Source organism: Clarias gariepinus, chromosome 17 (assembly GCF_024256425.1).
Source record: "Clarias gariepinus isolate MV-2021 ecotype Netherlands chromosome 17, CGAR_prim_01v2, whole genome shotgun sequence".
In the NCBI taxonomy this organism is placed as follows: Eukaryota; Metazoa; Chordata; class Actinopteri; order Siluriformes; family Clariidae; genus Clarias; species Clarias gariepinus.
In genome coordinates this window covers 7,672,407-7,687,886 of record NC_071116.1, presented here as the reverse complement: position 1 = coordinate 7,687,886, position 15,480 = coordinate 7,672,407, and the positions used below count along the sequence as shown (strand labels likewise).

The 15,480-nt window shown below is 38.5% G+C and overlaps 1 protein-coding gene across 1 annotated transcript; it reads right to left on the bottom strand.

Moving 5' to 3' along the window:
- Positions 1–100: 100 nt before the first annotated feature.
- On the bottom strand, positions 101–13,540 carry gnsb (glucosamine (N-acetyl)-6-sulfatase (Sanfilippo disease IIID), b). The gene is made up of 13 exons (XM_053516448.1): positions 13,195–13,540; positions 12,759–12,818; positions 10,218–10,421; positions 10,053–10,118; positions 9,781–9,879; positions 6,965–7,132; positions 6,793–6,875; positions 6,578–6,696; positions 6,389–6,492; positions 6,207–6,308; positions 3,749–3,859; positions 3,542–3,649; positions 101–1,230 (listed from the first exon to the last, which is right to left on the bottom strand). The coding sequence occupies exons 1-13, from the start codon at positions 13,369–13,371 to the stop codon at positions 1,084–1,086; spliced, it is 1,548 nt and encodes a 515-aa protein (XP_053372423.1). The 5' UTR covers positions 13,372–13,540; the 3' UTR covers positions 101–1,083.
- Between the last annotated feature and the right edge of the window lie 1,940 nt (positions 13,541–15,480).

The window sequence follows — 15,480 nt, the reverse complement described above, 5'->3', positions numbered from 1 at the left end:
ATCACAGCCATTTATTATGCAATGTAGAATATTAGCAATTCATCAGCAATTTATGATGTTATTGATAATCATAGAGGTAGCAAAAAAGTAGACATTACACATTTTATTTAGAATTTATTTGTGAAATATTTAGATTGATTAGAAAAAAAAAAACAATAACCTGCCAACAAAAGCTGTTTTCCAAAAGGCAGGTACATTATTTTAATGTGAAAAGTGTGGCTTATTAATTATTATTAAAAATGACAGGTTGCTTTAACAAGCAAATTCAACATTCCTATTAAAACTGTGTCACGGCTCTGGGACGCAGCCTCAGATATCAGCCCTTATCTACACTCCTTTAATCAGACCACAGACAAAAAACAAGAACTCCAGATTTCATTCACCAGAAAGCACACATATGAACCCTGTTCAAACTTTAAACTCAGAAAGAAAACAATACAAAACCAGGGTGAATACATAACAGCAAATGTAAATAAAGAAGTGCAACAAAGTCAGACAAACGCACGCACGCGCACACACACACACACATCAATCTACACGATCCACGTCTCCAGGCTTGCGGTATGAACACATTCACATTTAAGAGAGGGATTTTTGGATATGCCCTTTCTAGAGCTGTGTTAAAGAGTTTAAGGCAGTAGTTGTATAAAGAAACAATCAAGTGAAGCCTGTGTTATGTTGTGGTTTTTTTTTATTATATATTTTCTGTAATACAAGCAGTAGTATTACAGAATGGTATCGACTACAGGTCTTGGAACGGACCCGAGGTATTTCATTAGTATAATTCGGTGATTAAATAATCTTTTGTTTTTTTCTCTTCATCCTAATGAATCACAATGTGCAGCGCTGTGCATTATTCTTATTAGCAGTGCATCTGTGTTAATGTGTAAAAATGTATAAAATACCAGTCTGTTTCTTTACTGCTTATTGAAAAGGAATATAGCAGCAAGGCTGAATGTAAACAATGTCATTAATAATAAATCCTGGCCCATAAAACGAGGCCCTAAACTGCTTAAATCACTTTAAAATCAGACACTCTTTGGTTACTTCTTTGGCCTGAGCAGAACTACTGTGCCGTAGCTATTAAAGATTTCGACAGCTGTCTCCCTTGCAAGACTGAAGCTTGATGAGCCTTTGGTTCATGACCTGCAGGAGCGCGGGGTCCACCTTCTTCACAACGTTCTCCAGCTGATGAGGATCCGCCGTCATGTTGTACACCTCCACAAATGCCTGAAAAAAATAAAGAAAAGGAAAGCATGGTTTGCACCTGCAGGTCTCGTCCACATCACTTTCCATAGGAATAAAGATAATTGTTGTTGGACAACAAAAGTTGAAAAATTGAAAAAAAACACCCCAACATCCCCTTCCACAAGACTGATGGACCAAAAGGCCTGGGGCCTCATGTATAAAACTTTGCGTAGATTTCATCCTTAAAATGTGCGTACACACATAAGTCAGAATTTGCGTACGCACAAAAGTTTTCAGATTTATAAAACCGTACGTACGCCAGAACCTGCGCAAGGTTCGCTTTATAAATCACAATTTTCTGAATATTGTGCGTAGGTGCACGTGCTTATAGCTTACCCCAATCTCCTCCTGAAATAACCATATTTGGAGGTTAAGACCGCCTATTTTGAATATGTATGATCTCCCTGCATATTAATACGACCGATAATTGTCATTGATCTGTTGGCTAAAAATGAAAAAAAAAACAGAAACGAAAAGCAAAAAAAAAAGAAACTTCACCGACTGCGAGATGGAGGTACTGCTGTCTGAGGTGGAGGGCCGAAAAAAAGTTTTATTTGGTGGGCTCTCTGCGGGCATTTCAAATAAAAGAAAGATGGTAGAATGGGAGCAACTATAACAGAAGCAGTCAATGCTGTTACATCGGTGCCTCGCACAGTCCAAGAGACCAAAAAAAAAAAAAAAAAAATGGTCAGACTTAAAAGTAGTCGTTAAAAAAAGAATATGTACACACAGGCGCAGTGTCGTAACAACTGGTGGTGGTCAAGGAATCACTGACCTCTCAGCCTTTGATGTAAGGGTGGGCGCGATTATAGGGGAAACAGGAGTAAGTGGAGTTCTTCCAGAATTCCAAAGTGATACGGATGTGATTTGCGGTGACGATGGTAAGTAATTGATTTATCTAAACATTATATAAGTTTTTGTCTGTTTAAAATTCTGCTTTTTTATTGTGGATAATTTAAATCAACCAATTCAAATTCCGCGGAAGTGGAAAGTCCTAAAATATCCAAGTGACAAATCTAGCAATAGATGCAGCTGTCCTTAAGATACGTTTATTAAAACAGTCGATTTTCCTGTTTATTCATATGCAAATAAAAAATAACTTAAAAAGACACCACCACTTGTACTTGAACACACAGCGCGTGGTTTCTCCGCGAGGGTCTTTCCAATACTGGCCGTAATTCAGAACACAATTCCAAAAGGATGGCTCTTGGAAATCGAAATCGGCTCATGAGCCAATCATCATCATGAGCAAGAAAATCTTCACGGTCTCTGAAAACACGCTCCCTCCGTAGAGCGTCATTAGCAAGGTCTTCTAACAGCGCTAGAGCATCCATTATGATGATATGTTATATACGCACATACCTTTTTATAGCCTATTCATTAAAAAAAAGTAAATTCAAAGTATTTGCACTTGGTTAAGAATGCTGATAATGATAATTCAGGTTGATGCAATTTGATTAATTGGGTGATGACTATTTTAAATAGTTATTGCTATTTGGGCCAGTTGGTGTCGCCAAAACACATACTCTTTTAAAAGAGTGCGTACGCACGGTCAAGAGCATCCTTACGGTGCGCACTTATTTACGCCAAGTTTATTTTTTATAAATCCCGATATGTGCGTGGAAAAATGTGTACGCATATTTCTATGCCCATTTTGGGCGTACGCAACGTTTATACATCAGGCCCCTGGTCTGGGACAGAAGCCTTCTTTACTTCTTTACTAAACATGACAAGCATAGAGGCCCAATAAAGTCATCCATACTTTGCTTGGCCAAAAGAAAAAAAAAAGTTACAGTTTTTACAATTATTGGCCTGCATTTACAGTACAGTAGTAACTGTGCCAGTGAGAGCATTTTCACACATGCATATATATACGCTATTGTCAGTTGCTAGAGGGCATTAAAAATAGACTTTGGAGCAATGGAAAAGGTCATGTGGTCTAATGAGTCCATGAGATTCTATTCCAGAATGATGGTGCATCAGGGAAAGAAGAGAAGCACAAGTTATGATCTGGGGTTGCCTCAGTCGGTCAGGTCTGGACCTACATGTTATGTGGCAATAAAATGTAGTCAGCTGACGACCTGAATGTAACCAAGTTATCACATTTATGGAGTTTTACTTCACTGACTGTTGCTGTAAACAAAACTAAAGGTGATATTAATGTGTTCGAGAGACACCGTTTTGGCCAGGCAATGTATCCAGCCCACAACTCTGAATCAGTGCATCCAGAATTATTAAGTCCGGTGCGCAGATCTTTACACCTCCGTTCAGATCACAGCAATCACGTACTTACCTCATCATCAGCAAATTCACAGTACTGCAAGTCATTGTCCTTGAAAGTCCTAACGCAGGCATATGTGTTGTTGAAGGCATCCTCACAAACACAGTCTGGAAAGCACTCCTGTGGAACCAAAATAACTCTGTAGGAAGTCCAAAAATAAGTCTGGAAGCAAGAACTTAAACTATTAAGTTTTGTTTACTATTAATTACAGACACTTACAGCCACTCCAGGGCCGAGTTTGGGGCACTGAGGATCTTTAGCGGTGTGGCCCTCACCAGTGTACTCCACTAAAAAGTAGGGACGTGAAGTGCCGTTGCGCAAGGACGGTGCCTGCATACACAATGATAACACAGTTACAGCAATCCTTCCTGCTGCTATATAGAAGAACAAGAGGATAACCAGATGAATAATTGTACATGTTTTAAATATTGTTTTTCCAAACATTTGCTACCATCACATTTTTTTTTTTTTACTATTGTATCATCAAGTACACGTACACATTCATAAAGATGTGTGCTTTGCTTTGAGGCCAGACAACTTCCTCTCCCTTGGTGTAATAGAAATTTAATCAACTTGCCTCTGATCAAATAGATTAAAAAAGAAAACTTATCAAAGGGAACTGCACTGAAAGAGAAAAGAAAAATGAGTTCAAGAGTCATATGAATTGCAAGACAAAGCCACATGCACCCCGTTAAGGAAGAAATGTGGTTAAGTTGCACTCGCACAACACCACAAACACGAACCACTGAGGTGACAAATGAACCAGTAGAACACACCAAAACATATACAGTATAAATAAAATGTGTACATTCAACTTGAAAATAGTTGTAGAACATGTAGTCTAATGATCCATTTGATGCTCTAGCACAGTTTACTTTTTATAAAAAGGATAGTATCATTTGAACAGACGAAGCTTTCTACTATAAAAATGGAGCGTCAGTTCTGAAATCTTGAAGGGTTTCCTCTCATACAACAAAACACTCAAACCTTGACAAAGTGTGCATCGCATCGCTGAGCAAAAGCACAGCAAGTTCCTACTCATTTGTAATGGTGTTGTTTTAAGATATTAAAACAACATTCAATGTATTAGTCATCTCTGTTGTACAAAACAAGTGATTTCACACCTATCTAGCTGAAGAGTTATGCTAATTAACTTTTAAAAAATAGCTATGCGTCATGGTATTCAGCTTCTGGGTGGAGTCATGGCTTGGGTCATCTCCAGACCCAAACCCAATTAAAACACTGTTGGATAATGATGGTAGTAGCAGGCAACCGTCTTCTGCACATGATCTTCAGGAAGCCATCAAACAGGCATGGACTGAGCAAGTGACACCAGAGTACTGCAGACGTCTTTTTGACTCTATGTCCAGCCAGATCCAGCAGGTTTTGAAGAATAAAGGGCTTCATACTATATATTGAGTGTTATACTTATAATTAGTTAATTAGTTATACTAATAATTGCATACAATAATATATGTTAAACTTATTATTATTATTATTATGATTGTCATCGTGTTAAAAAGTTGAGAATAATGACTTTTTTTTTTAAAAAACACTGACTTTCACTTTTGTTTCAATACTTTTGGCCACCACTGTACTGTTCTGAGTAATCACAAGCTAATGAGTTGGAATCCCAATACTGTCAAAAGAAGTGAAAAAAGCTAACGTACTTAACCATTAGCTTTGTGATTGGATTGGGTGTAAGCAACTACCTCATCTACCTCAGGCATGAATGTAAATCATTTACACGAACAATTTAATTACATTAGTAATTATTAAAGATTTTTATCATTATTAAACATAATTATTAATTATGACCAGATTTGTGTTTCTTTCTTTAATGTCCTGCTGAGGGCACTGAGTGTTTTTACCCACTGGAAACTCTGGATAGAAACCAGGACTAATCTTGTAACAAATTCACAGAACTCACAGTTGTTTTACTAGTTCTAGTAAAAAAAAATTTGCATCTCACACGCTCAAGATGACAAAGGAACCTGGAATAAGCTTAAATTAGGAGGCACTAAAAACAGCTCCAGGAGATTAGTAGGGAAAATGTCTGTTGGAACATGTGCATTACAGGCTTAAAAAAGTGGTTACTGTACGTTTAAAAGACAGGCACCTAACTATTATGTTTCCATATTATACACAATGTTTACCTGACTAAATATTGGTTTTAATACTGAAGGATGACTGCACACAGTGTACTAATTTAAGCTGACAGTCTATAGTACACGAACATTTTTCTTCCTACCGTTGCCCTTGATAAGCTGATCATTTTGATTCATATACATTTCTCACATTTCATACACGTTTCTATAATTTTCTTTAATTCTGTAATGATGCTTTGCAACAATGACCAATGTTAAAAATGGTATTTAATTAAATTGAATCGAATTTACTGAGTATATATATATATATCTAATAGTCAGTAAACTGAGTATTTACAGTATCCGAGTCTTCTGTAAATGTCAATTAGTTTTACATCTTTATGAACAAGAGAGTTTAGCACAAGTCCTGGTTTGACTTGAACACCACTCGTATATGTATTCTGTATTCCATATTCAGTTTTATGGCCCAATTCTGTCAATAATTTGTTTAATGCTGCGACAAAACAAAAGACTACTAAATTGATTAAAGAGGTTTTACTGTATAATGTTGTAAAAATATCACCGCTCACAAGCTGGGGTAGAAAAGACTGCCCGTCCATATCCACGAGAGAGATATTAACTCCGGCAATGTCGAGGATGGTCATAGGGAGATCGATATTCAATACCGGGTCCTGAAACACATTAAAACCAAACACTATCAAGCAATGCATTCACATATCGACGAGAAGGTGTCAAAGCTTTAAAAACTAACCTGCAGAGTTTGGTTGGGCTTGATCCCGGGCCCGCGAACCAAAAGTGGCACACGGATGTCAAATTCATACAGCTGTCTTTTGTCAATGGGAAGGGAAAACTGACCTGAAATCGTAACAAAATTAACATAACGTAGGGTATAAAAGTCAAACACGATTGTGTCTAGGAGGAATAACGAATGAGCGTGTACCTGTGTGGTAACCGTTGTCGGAAGTGAAGAAAATATAAGTGTTGTCCAGCTCCTTGATGTCTTGCAATTTCTTTACCAGCTTCTCCACCATGTCGTCGACAGACAGAAGGGTCTGCCACCTTGATGGAAATCAGACACCATGGTACATACACTAAGCATGGGAGGAGAATACCTAACATTTACTGTCTATTGAAACATTTTTATCCATTATATACCTTTTATGGAAAGCGTTGTCGAGATAATCAATGGAGCTGTTCAGCATTGGGTTAACAGGCTGACGCAGCAACCAGTGCTTGTCCTGAAAAAAGAAAGCCAAATGCACAGAATGTTCACAAAGGCCACATTATAGATAAAAGGAAATATGGACTAGTTCATAAGTTCAGATACTTTTCCAGGTTTGTTAAAACTGCCGTCGCGTGGAGCTTTGACATTAACAAAGCTGTTCTGGTATGCCGGAGCTGCAGTCCAGGGAGAGTGAGGGGCTGGAGGGCACAGCATCACAAAGAATGGATGCTGGGGGCTTCGCGAATCCAGGAAATTCAGTGATCTGTTCAACTAAGAATAAATTGACAAATGTTACTAAAAAAAAACTAAATAAATAAAAAAGGGAAACATGCTTGAGCTTCGTATCTATGAGGGGTGTATAAGTCAAACTAGAATTTTTTTTGCAAAAACTACCTTTATTTCTCTATATAATCCTCTGATACACTAATGGGTTGGGTAATGTACAAGTGGTGTTGTGAATGAGTGTGTGTGTACAATTCCCACAGACAGGAGCGTCTCTTCCGCAAGTTGGTGACAGGCTCATTTATTCATTCATTCATTCATCTTCTATACTGATTTTCCTGTACAGGGTCACAAGGCGGGATACGCCACTAACCCCTACGCCACCATTCCTCCAGGCACTGCAGGAACGGACTGCAGTGGGCTTCGAGCTATCCCGGCCAGGATCGTCATTCACATACCTACAACCTTGAAATGTTTTACTGTATCTAAAAATTTCAACATTATACTATGCTCTTCAAACCTCCACTCATGAGAAATTTCATCCCAACTCCCGGTTTGACTTGAACTCCTCTCGTATATTATAGAATAACTACTAATTCATAACATGCATTTCATTTACACTCTTTACTTAAGTTTGATTTACATGTTAAGTGCTAGGCTTCATACTAGCAGATTAGAAAAAAACAGCACCGTACTAGAAAAAAATTATTAAATCTTACTAGAGATGCTGCTTGAACATGCCAGAAACCGGTGTCATAATGTGCATGTGTACAAAATTGAAGTCAGCTGTTGCTTGCTAGCTTGATAGTTTGAACATATTTTAACATCTTCCATAGATCTACTGATAATAGACTGACTCACACCTACAGCTTAGGCTTCTGTCTGTGTTGTCTGTGTGCACATGAGTTCTCTCAGGGTTGTACGATTTCCTTTTCAAAGATGTTACAGAAGATAAATAAAGGAATGAATCTATAACTTTTTTGCAATAAGGTGTGGCCAGTCTATGACTTAATGTAATGTGGTTCTGGATGTTCTCTTTCTTGTGCTCTGCAATTGATCAGGGCCACAGAAATTTTCAAAGAACACAGTATCTTTCATATACAGAGGTTTAAAGAGAGACTAGCCATGGAAACAAAGCTTAGCAGTTAAGCAAGTAGCTACAACACTTTGACCATGCAAAGGAAATAACTGCTCAAACATGTGTAATGTGGTTTCAGGTTCACTTAATGAAAAACAACTTTACAGCACCACTCACTTTCACAAGACTACTGAATCACCCAGGTATCATGAACATATTGCAAAATTATGAAAATTATTATAAAAAAGTTTGATTATAAATAAGCGAACATTCAGACATGAACATAACAGATTTTGTTATGTTCCACATGCTGCTTTACTAACTTCGACGACTGCCATAAGTGGTTGATGACACAAAATGAAAAAACTTTTTATATGCTCTCAACAAATCATAATTTTATTTTTAATATTATTTTTTATAATAATGATAATAATAATAATAATAATAATAATAATAATAATAATAATAAACATTTTGTTTGTGTCCCTGAAATTGCTGTCCACTCGGTCATTTTTGGGTAACTACCCCTAAATGTCATCAGTGACATCATAACCATCAATTTGCCTCCCATCAGTGGAGGTTGAAACAACTGCTGTAAGTATATTAGATATTTACATTTATATTTACCAATTTATGTTGTGTTTGTAGTTAAGTGCTGTCTAGCTTAACATGTCCACTGTCATAGCGAAATATTAATAAATAAAAAACCTTTAAAAAATGTAAATGTGTGCTAAACAGTACAAAGTCACCTACAACTGAAGGGCCACGGTGTGCTCAATAAATGCTAACTTTATGGGGCCTCCGAGTGGCGCAGTGGTAAAAGTGCTCGCCCTATCATCCGGAGATTGCTGGTTTGAACCCTGGGTGATGCTGTTTTTCTCTCACAGCCGGAGGTCTAGAGAGCTGATTGGCCGAGCTCTCTCAGGGGGGAGGGATGGGAGGTACTCGTGCTCCCACATTAATCACGACTCTACAACCAATCAGGGGCGTCTGTGAGCTCGCGCACGCGGAAGGAGCTGCTAGCACTTTCCTCCGAGTGTGTTACTCCGCCCCTAATGATGCGATTGGCTGACGTCACGCGGTTCGGAGGAAACACGTGATAGTCTTCGGCCCTCCCGGCTGAGTGGTTGTAGTAGCCTTAATGTGGGAGCCCCCTAGTGACAGGGAGGAATTGGCTACGACTAAAATTAGGGGAGAAAATTGGAAAAATCCAAAAAAATTATTATAAATAAAATAAAATGCTAACTTTATCAAAAAATAACCCTGTTCTGGTCCACTCTATCACCAATACCTCCATGACAGGGTGGACATGTGCACAGTTTTTGCCATATTTTGTATTGCTTATTATTATTATTAACAGATGTTTTCCATTACCTAAAAGATACCGAAAAGGAGACTATTTTTTCTAAAAATCACTAAGTGATAAAATGTATATAATCTACTTCAAATTTGTACATGACAGGATGGACATATTTTGTACACTGTCTGCTAGCAGTAAATTTATAAAAAATGCTGAAGCCTACACGTTATAGTAATATTGACGCATGTATTACTGAGTATGGACAACCAAAAATGTACATGCCAGTAGCACAGTAAAGGATCAAAATCAGGAGCTTACAATAAGGTCTGTGAGGTAGTCCTTTTCATAGTTGTCTCCATGTTCCTCTGCTTTCCCATTGACAGAGAGTGTGTAATTGTAGTATTTAGAGTTCCCCACCTGCAGAAAAGAAAGTGAAAAATGTGTGATAAAGCTTATGCTGAAGCATAAATAGATTCCCTTTAACCCTGATTGAATAAAAGAGGAAGTGGGTCATTCATGTCATCTGCTGAAGACTTTAGCTGCTGACAGGAAATAATGGGGAAAGCCAGATGATGAAGCATGTGACCTACCAGTACATGCCACTGGTCCCAGCCAGGAGGAACATGACCCACACCTCCTGTCTCATTCGTCCCATACTAAAAAAAAAAAAAAAACACCACCACCACAATAGAACATACTTATTTTGAAGTAGACGTAAACACAATTAAGCAAAGCAGACACAAAGATCCACAGACCTGATTAAGGTACTTCCCTCCATAAAAGGTTTGATAAAACTTCTTGCTGAGGTACACAGGAAAGGCTTGCATCTCAGGACCAGCTTGCCAGGCTTTGCTGCTGCAGTTGCCTGACAAGGAATTGTTGTGCACCATGTGATTGTGGGGATATTTCCCAGAGAGGATGCTGCTCCTACTGGGACAGCACAGGGGCGTCGCTGTGTACTGGACACCACCAGAAAAAGATAACGGGAAATATTTCAGACAAAATGAAAATGTTTCTGCTCACCAAGCATGCCTGAGTTTATCTGCTTTCAGTTCTTCCTTTTGGAAGGACGCATTTTCTAACCGTATATGAAGCTTAATTATGAGCTAAGTTCAATTCCAATGAGAGAAAACGTTCTCTGACTACCAGAATCTGCATTAGTGATCCCTGATCAATTAAAAAACAGCCCAAGAAACCCCCCCAATAAATAACACAAATGTATTCATCTACAAGAGTGATTACAGTAAGTCAAACCCATTCAGCAAGTGGAAGGCATTATCCTTGAAAATCAACGGATAACTTATCACCAAACTTGCGGAAGAGACATGGTTCTGCCATACTGAGAAAACTTTTGACCTTGATGGTATCCAAGCACTAGTGAAACGCCTGGAAAAAGTGCATTAGTGTAACAGGGGATTATTTAGAGAAATAAAAGTTGTTTTTACTCTCATAACAATTCTGTTTTTCTGTATAATTTAGTCCCAGTTTGATGTGAACATCCCTTGTAATAGAAAATATTTTAGTTTGAACAGACAGTTCACTAGACCTCCATTGCTCCATTCATGCCAAAGGAGATTTTATTAAATTCACCATTGACAAAAACTGACATCCAATTAATGATATATAATAATTATTATAATAATAATAATAATCAAATAAAAACCACAAAAAAAAAAATTTATATGAGAGTGCAAATCCTACTGCATCTACATGAACAGAAGGAACTCTAAAACCTCCTGTAGTGACGGCCTGAAGGGCAAAGGTTAAAGACTTTTTGTAGCGGGTGATGGACAACTGATAGAGTGATTAAGAATGCACTGAACATTACCAAAAATATATCTTCTGAAGCTAGGCCTGCTTTACTCCAATCACTTTAATGGCCACCTTGACCCTCTTAGCTGGGACAGCAAAACCAAACCACGATACAAGAACTACAAACATTGCTGGAGCTTCTTACAAATTAGATATGGGTTTGACTCAAAACAAAGTTTGTTATCAATTACAGTGTCCAGGTATTCGTACTCTGTTACCAAATCAATATCTGTGTTGTGAACGTTTGTGTAAGCAATACTAGGATGTGTTACAGAACTTCCAATTTAGTAAATGTACTGTATACCAGTGTTGGTCGAATCTTTTCCCGAAAAGTCTGGGATGAAGTCTGGCAGGTTTTCATTTCAGCCAAACATAAGCCACACCTGAGACTAATGAGAGCCAAAATCGGTTGATTAAACTTGTGGAATTAGGTGTGACCCTTGTGTGATTGGAATGAAATCCTGCTCTTCAAAGATAAATTTAAACACCCCCTGATGTAAAGCTACAAAATCAATATCTGTGTTGTGAATGTTTGTGTGAGCGACACTAGGATGTGTTACAGTGTATAAAATTTAAAAGATGGGTAATAAGTGTTTGTCTGATCTTTTCCCGAAAAGTCTGGGTGGATGGAGATGTTCATTTCAGCCAAGCGTAAACCGTAATCAGGTCTAGTGAAAGCCAAAAATCGGCTGATTAAACCGGTGGAATTAGGTGTGACTCCTGTGTGATTGGAATGAGATCCCGCCCTTCGCAGATAAAATTAAACACCCCCTGGTGTAAACAGCTCAAGAAAGCTGCAACAATTCGTTCTTGGTAACTTGCCAAAAATCTTTTTGACAAAACCAGGCAATGAGATTCTGTGAACTTTATTAAACAATATTAGTTAGACTGCAACCTTCAAGATTCTGAAGCATATGGTTAGAAAAATGATAAACGTTATGAGGTGCTCCATGGGCTGAGACGGGTATTTAGCGCAAGGCAACATCAGGAAATGATATCAGGAACACTGGTAGAGTGAACAGTGTTAAAGTGGCATATGTTTTCATCACACAGTTTTGCTGTCACTTGTTTGAGAGCTCCTTTTAAATGTTTAAGGAAGAAAAAATAATAATAATAAAACCACACATGACTATACAGATTATGATAATGCATATGATACAGATTATCATATGCATTATCACAACTACTGTAAGTGTCCCTTATTATTTAACTAATATGCATCATTCCTTTCTAGTCACTGAAGTATGTATGTGACTAGAAAACAACTTAAGTATGTAGTTTAGCTTACAGTTTACAGGCCATGTATTTACCCTTATTCACCTATCATTTTTAAAAGTGCACGTCTGTATGCCTGTATTTTTAGTTTAAGATGTACATAGTAAAGGTGTAACAAATGTAAGAGTGTCAGCTCCGTGTGACCGTTAAATGTACAGACTAGTGCTTTTTATGAATGGGGTGGATGTAAATATTTTACATTTACTCACTGCATGGGAGAAGGTGGCACCAGCATCACCAATCAGGGCTTGAGTCTTCTTTAAAGGCGTCTGTAAGGAAATTTCATTTATATGTATAAATAGAATTATACAGAACATTATGACCACCTGCCTGTTATTGAGTAGGTCCCCTCTTTTGCCACCATAACAGTGATGCATCGCAACCAGCGTTAACCTTTTCATCAATTTAATCTACATTACACTACAGCTTTTATTGGATCGGATTACACGGGCCAGTCTTCGCTCTCCATGTGCATCAGTGAGCCATCACAAGGCATCCCAAGACTGGCCCGTGTAGCCTGATACAATAGACGTCCTAGCGTAGATCAAAACCTTAGAAAGGTGTCAGAACAAATGAAATTTTTGAAAGTGCATGTTTTTAAAAAAATGAAAAACTTATGTCATGGAAATAAATACAAAAACTCACCATTCCACCAAGCTCCACATCCAGATCATCTGTAAGGATGAGGATCACATTGCTGGCTTTGGCACAGAGTGCACACCTCAGCAGGCAGGTGAACAGGGAGAGGAGAAGCAGCAGACCAGGAGCTCCTACAGTCACTCTCCTAGACATGAGTGCTTCCCTTGTATGTGAACTTGCCATGAGTCGTGTATACAGCTCCTGGGTTCAGTAGAGCTTTAGAGCAGTGCCGCAGTAGAGCCGCACTCACGCTGTAGTGCTGTAACCCCGGGACGCTGTGGGGACGCAAGTTTGAGGAAGTGCAACTCGGTGGTCATATGACTCTCATGTCGTTTCTAGACGGACTTTAACCTGACGTGTGGGTTGGGCTAAAAGGAAATCGACAGGAATGAAACATGTAAATGAAACACAAGCAAACAAAGAAACAAACAAACAATTCATTTAAAGTGAAAGAAAAACAAAGTATTTTACATGCTCAGTTTCTTCCTCTTGTGACGACACCTCACTTCCTCTAACTAATGGTGTCAAGAAAATATCCAGTATGTGTGACAGGATTTTAACAAAAAGGTTTGGGCGAAAATAAACCAAGTTTGTGCAGAAATCATAATAAAATCATAATCTGACTTTAAAATGAGTTTATAGTGAATTATTGACTTGATGTGTAGAGGGGAAAAACGGTTCTGTCGCTGTTAGAATTTGGATTTATTCAGATAGTATTCACACAGAAGCATTTTAATACTTTGCAAAGCATTAAGTGTCAGACTTAACTGTAAAAAAAAACAAAAACGTATATTTCTTTCAACCGGTGAATTTAAAGCCACCGAATTCGCTGAATAAACTCTAACGCTAATGTCGCGGTACTTCCGTGGGAGTCTGGGTTGCCAGATAGTTGCGATAAACACACCTTCAGTCACTCTCTATTCAATTCAGCTCAATTCAATTCAATTTTATTTGTATAGCGCTTTTAACAATTGTCATTGTCGCAAAGCAACTTTACACAATCAAAAGAATTATTAAAGTTTGTATGGAATGTGAATGTGTATGAATCAAAATGATCAGATAGTCCCTGGTGAGTAAGCCGAGGGCGACAGTGGCAAGAAAAAACTCCCTGAGATGATAATAGGAAGAAACCTTGAGAGGAACCAGACTCAACAGGGAACCCATCCTTATTTGGATGTAACAAAGAGCAGGAATTGATCTGCATTCAAACTGTGTGTTAGGTGGCAGGCAGTTCAGTATAACAGTTGATGTTAGTTGATGTTAATATGGAGTCCAGTTAGTTATTGGAGGCTCAGGTAGACTTGTAGGAAGTTCCAGTCCTGAACTATCGAACTGTCAAGTCCTCAGAGAAACAGCTGTCAACACCAGCCCAGGCCAGAACCGTTTTTTAGGTAGAGTGAAACCGTCCCCAGACACCAGACGCATCACTCAGAAATGTGACAATACATGTGACAATATCTCCAAGCAGAAGCGGGGCACCAGGATGGGTCAGACAGGTCCAGAGTGGAGAGGGAGTCTGGATCACTGGCAGCTCAGGAACGTCATGTGTAGCTCGACAGAGAGAGGGAAAGGGAGAGAGGGGAGAGAGGAAACAGAAAGAGAGAGAGAGAGCAGAAGAGGAGAGATAACAGAAGAGGAGAGATAACAGTTAGACACGGGTCTCTAGACACGGGTGCTTCCCTTGTATGTGAACGTGTTAGGTCCTAAATACAACAACATAGTAGTTGTGTTTAGTTGCGATAAATGCAGTACAAGCAGGAACCAGAAAATGCGATTTGCGTTCAGGTCAAAACTTTTGACTTTTGATTGTGCACAAAAACAGAACACAGTTATGAGAGTAAAAACTAGTTATTTTTCTATATAATTCTCTATAATCCCCTGAGACACTAATGCACTTATCCCAGTGTTTTACTACAGCATGGATACCATGATGGTTGATGGTTTCTCCCTGCTTCATGCCTAAAACGCTGGCCTCACAGGAACTCCTTTAATGTCCCATACGATTGGAAATCACATGGAGCGAGGTCAGGACTGTATAGAGGATGTGGTAATAACTTCCAGCTATGTTCCTGTGATGTGCAAGTGGTGTTCGTGAATGATTGTGTGTTCAGTTCCCACAGACAGATAATTTTCTTCTGCAACTTTTGCTGCTGCAGTTAATAGATTTAAAGATGAGTTTTCCATCACCTTCTGTGTGCTTGTGCAAGGTTTACTCCCACTTATGCATGTTAGTAACCTCCATTTTTCTGGGAATGTTTTCCACTAGATTTTGTAGTGTGACACATGAAAAGT

Excerpts from the sequence above, each read along its gene's own strand:
- gnsb (XM_053516448.1), bottom strand. The coding sequence starts at position 13,371 with ATGGCAAGTTCACATACAAGGGAAGCACTCATGTCTAGGAGAGTGACT. Across the intron at positions 6,493-6,577 it reads CGACAACGGTTACCACACAG|GTCAGTTTTCCCTTCCCATT; the intron begins GTACACGCTCAT and ends TTACGATTTCAG. Across the intron at positions 3,650-3,748 it reads AACTCGGCCCTGGAGTGGCT|GAGTGCTTTCCAGACTGTGT; the intron begins GTAAGTGTCTGT and ends TTGGTTCCACAG.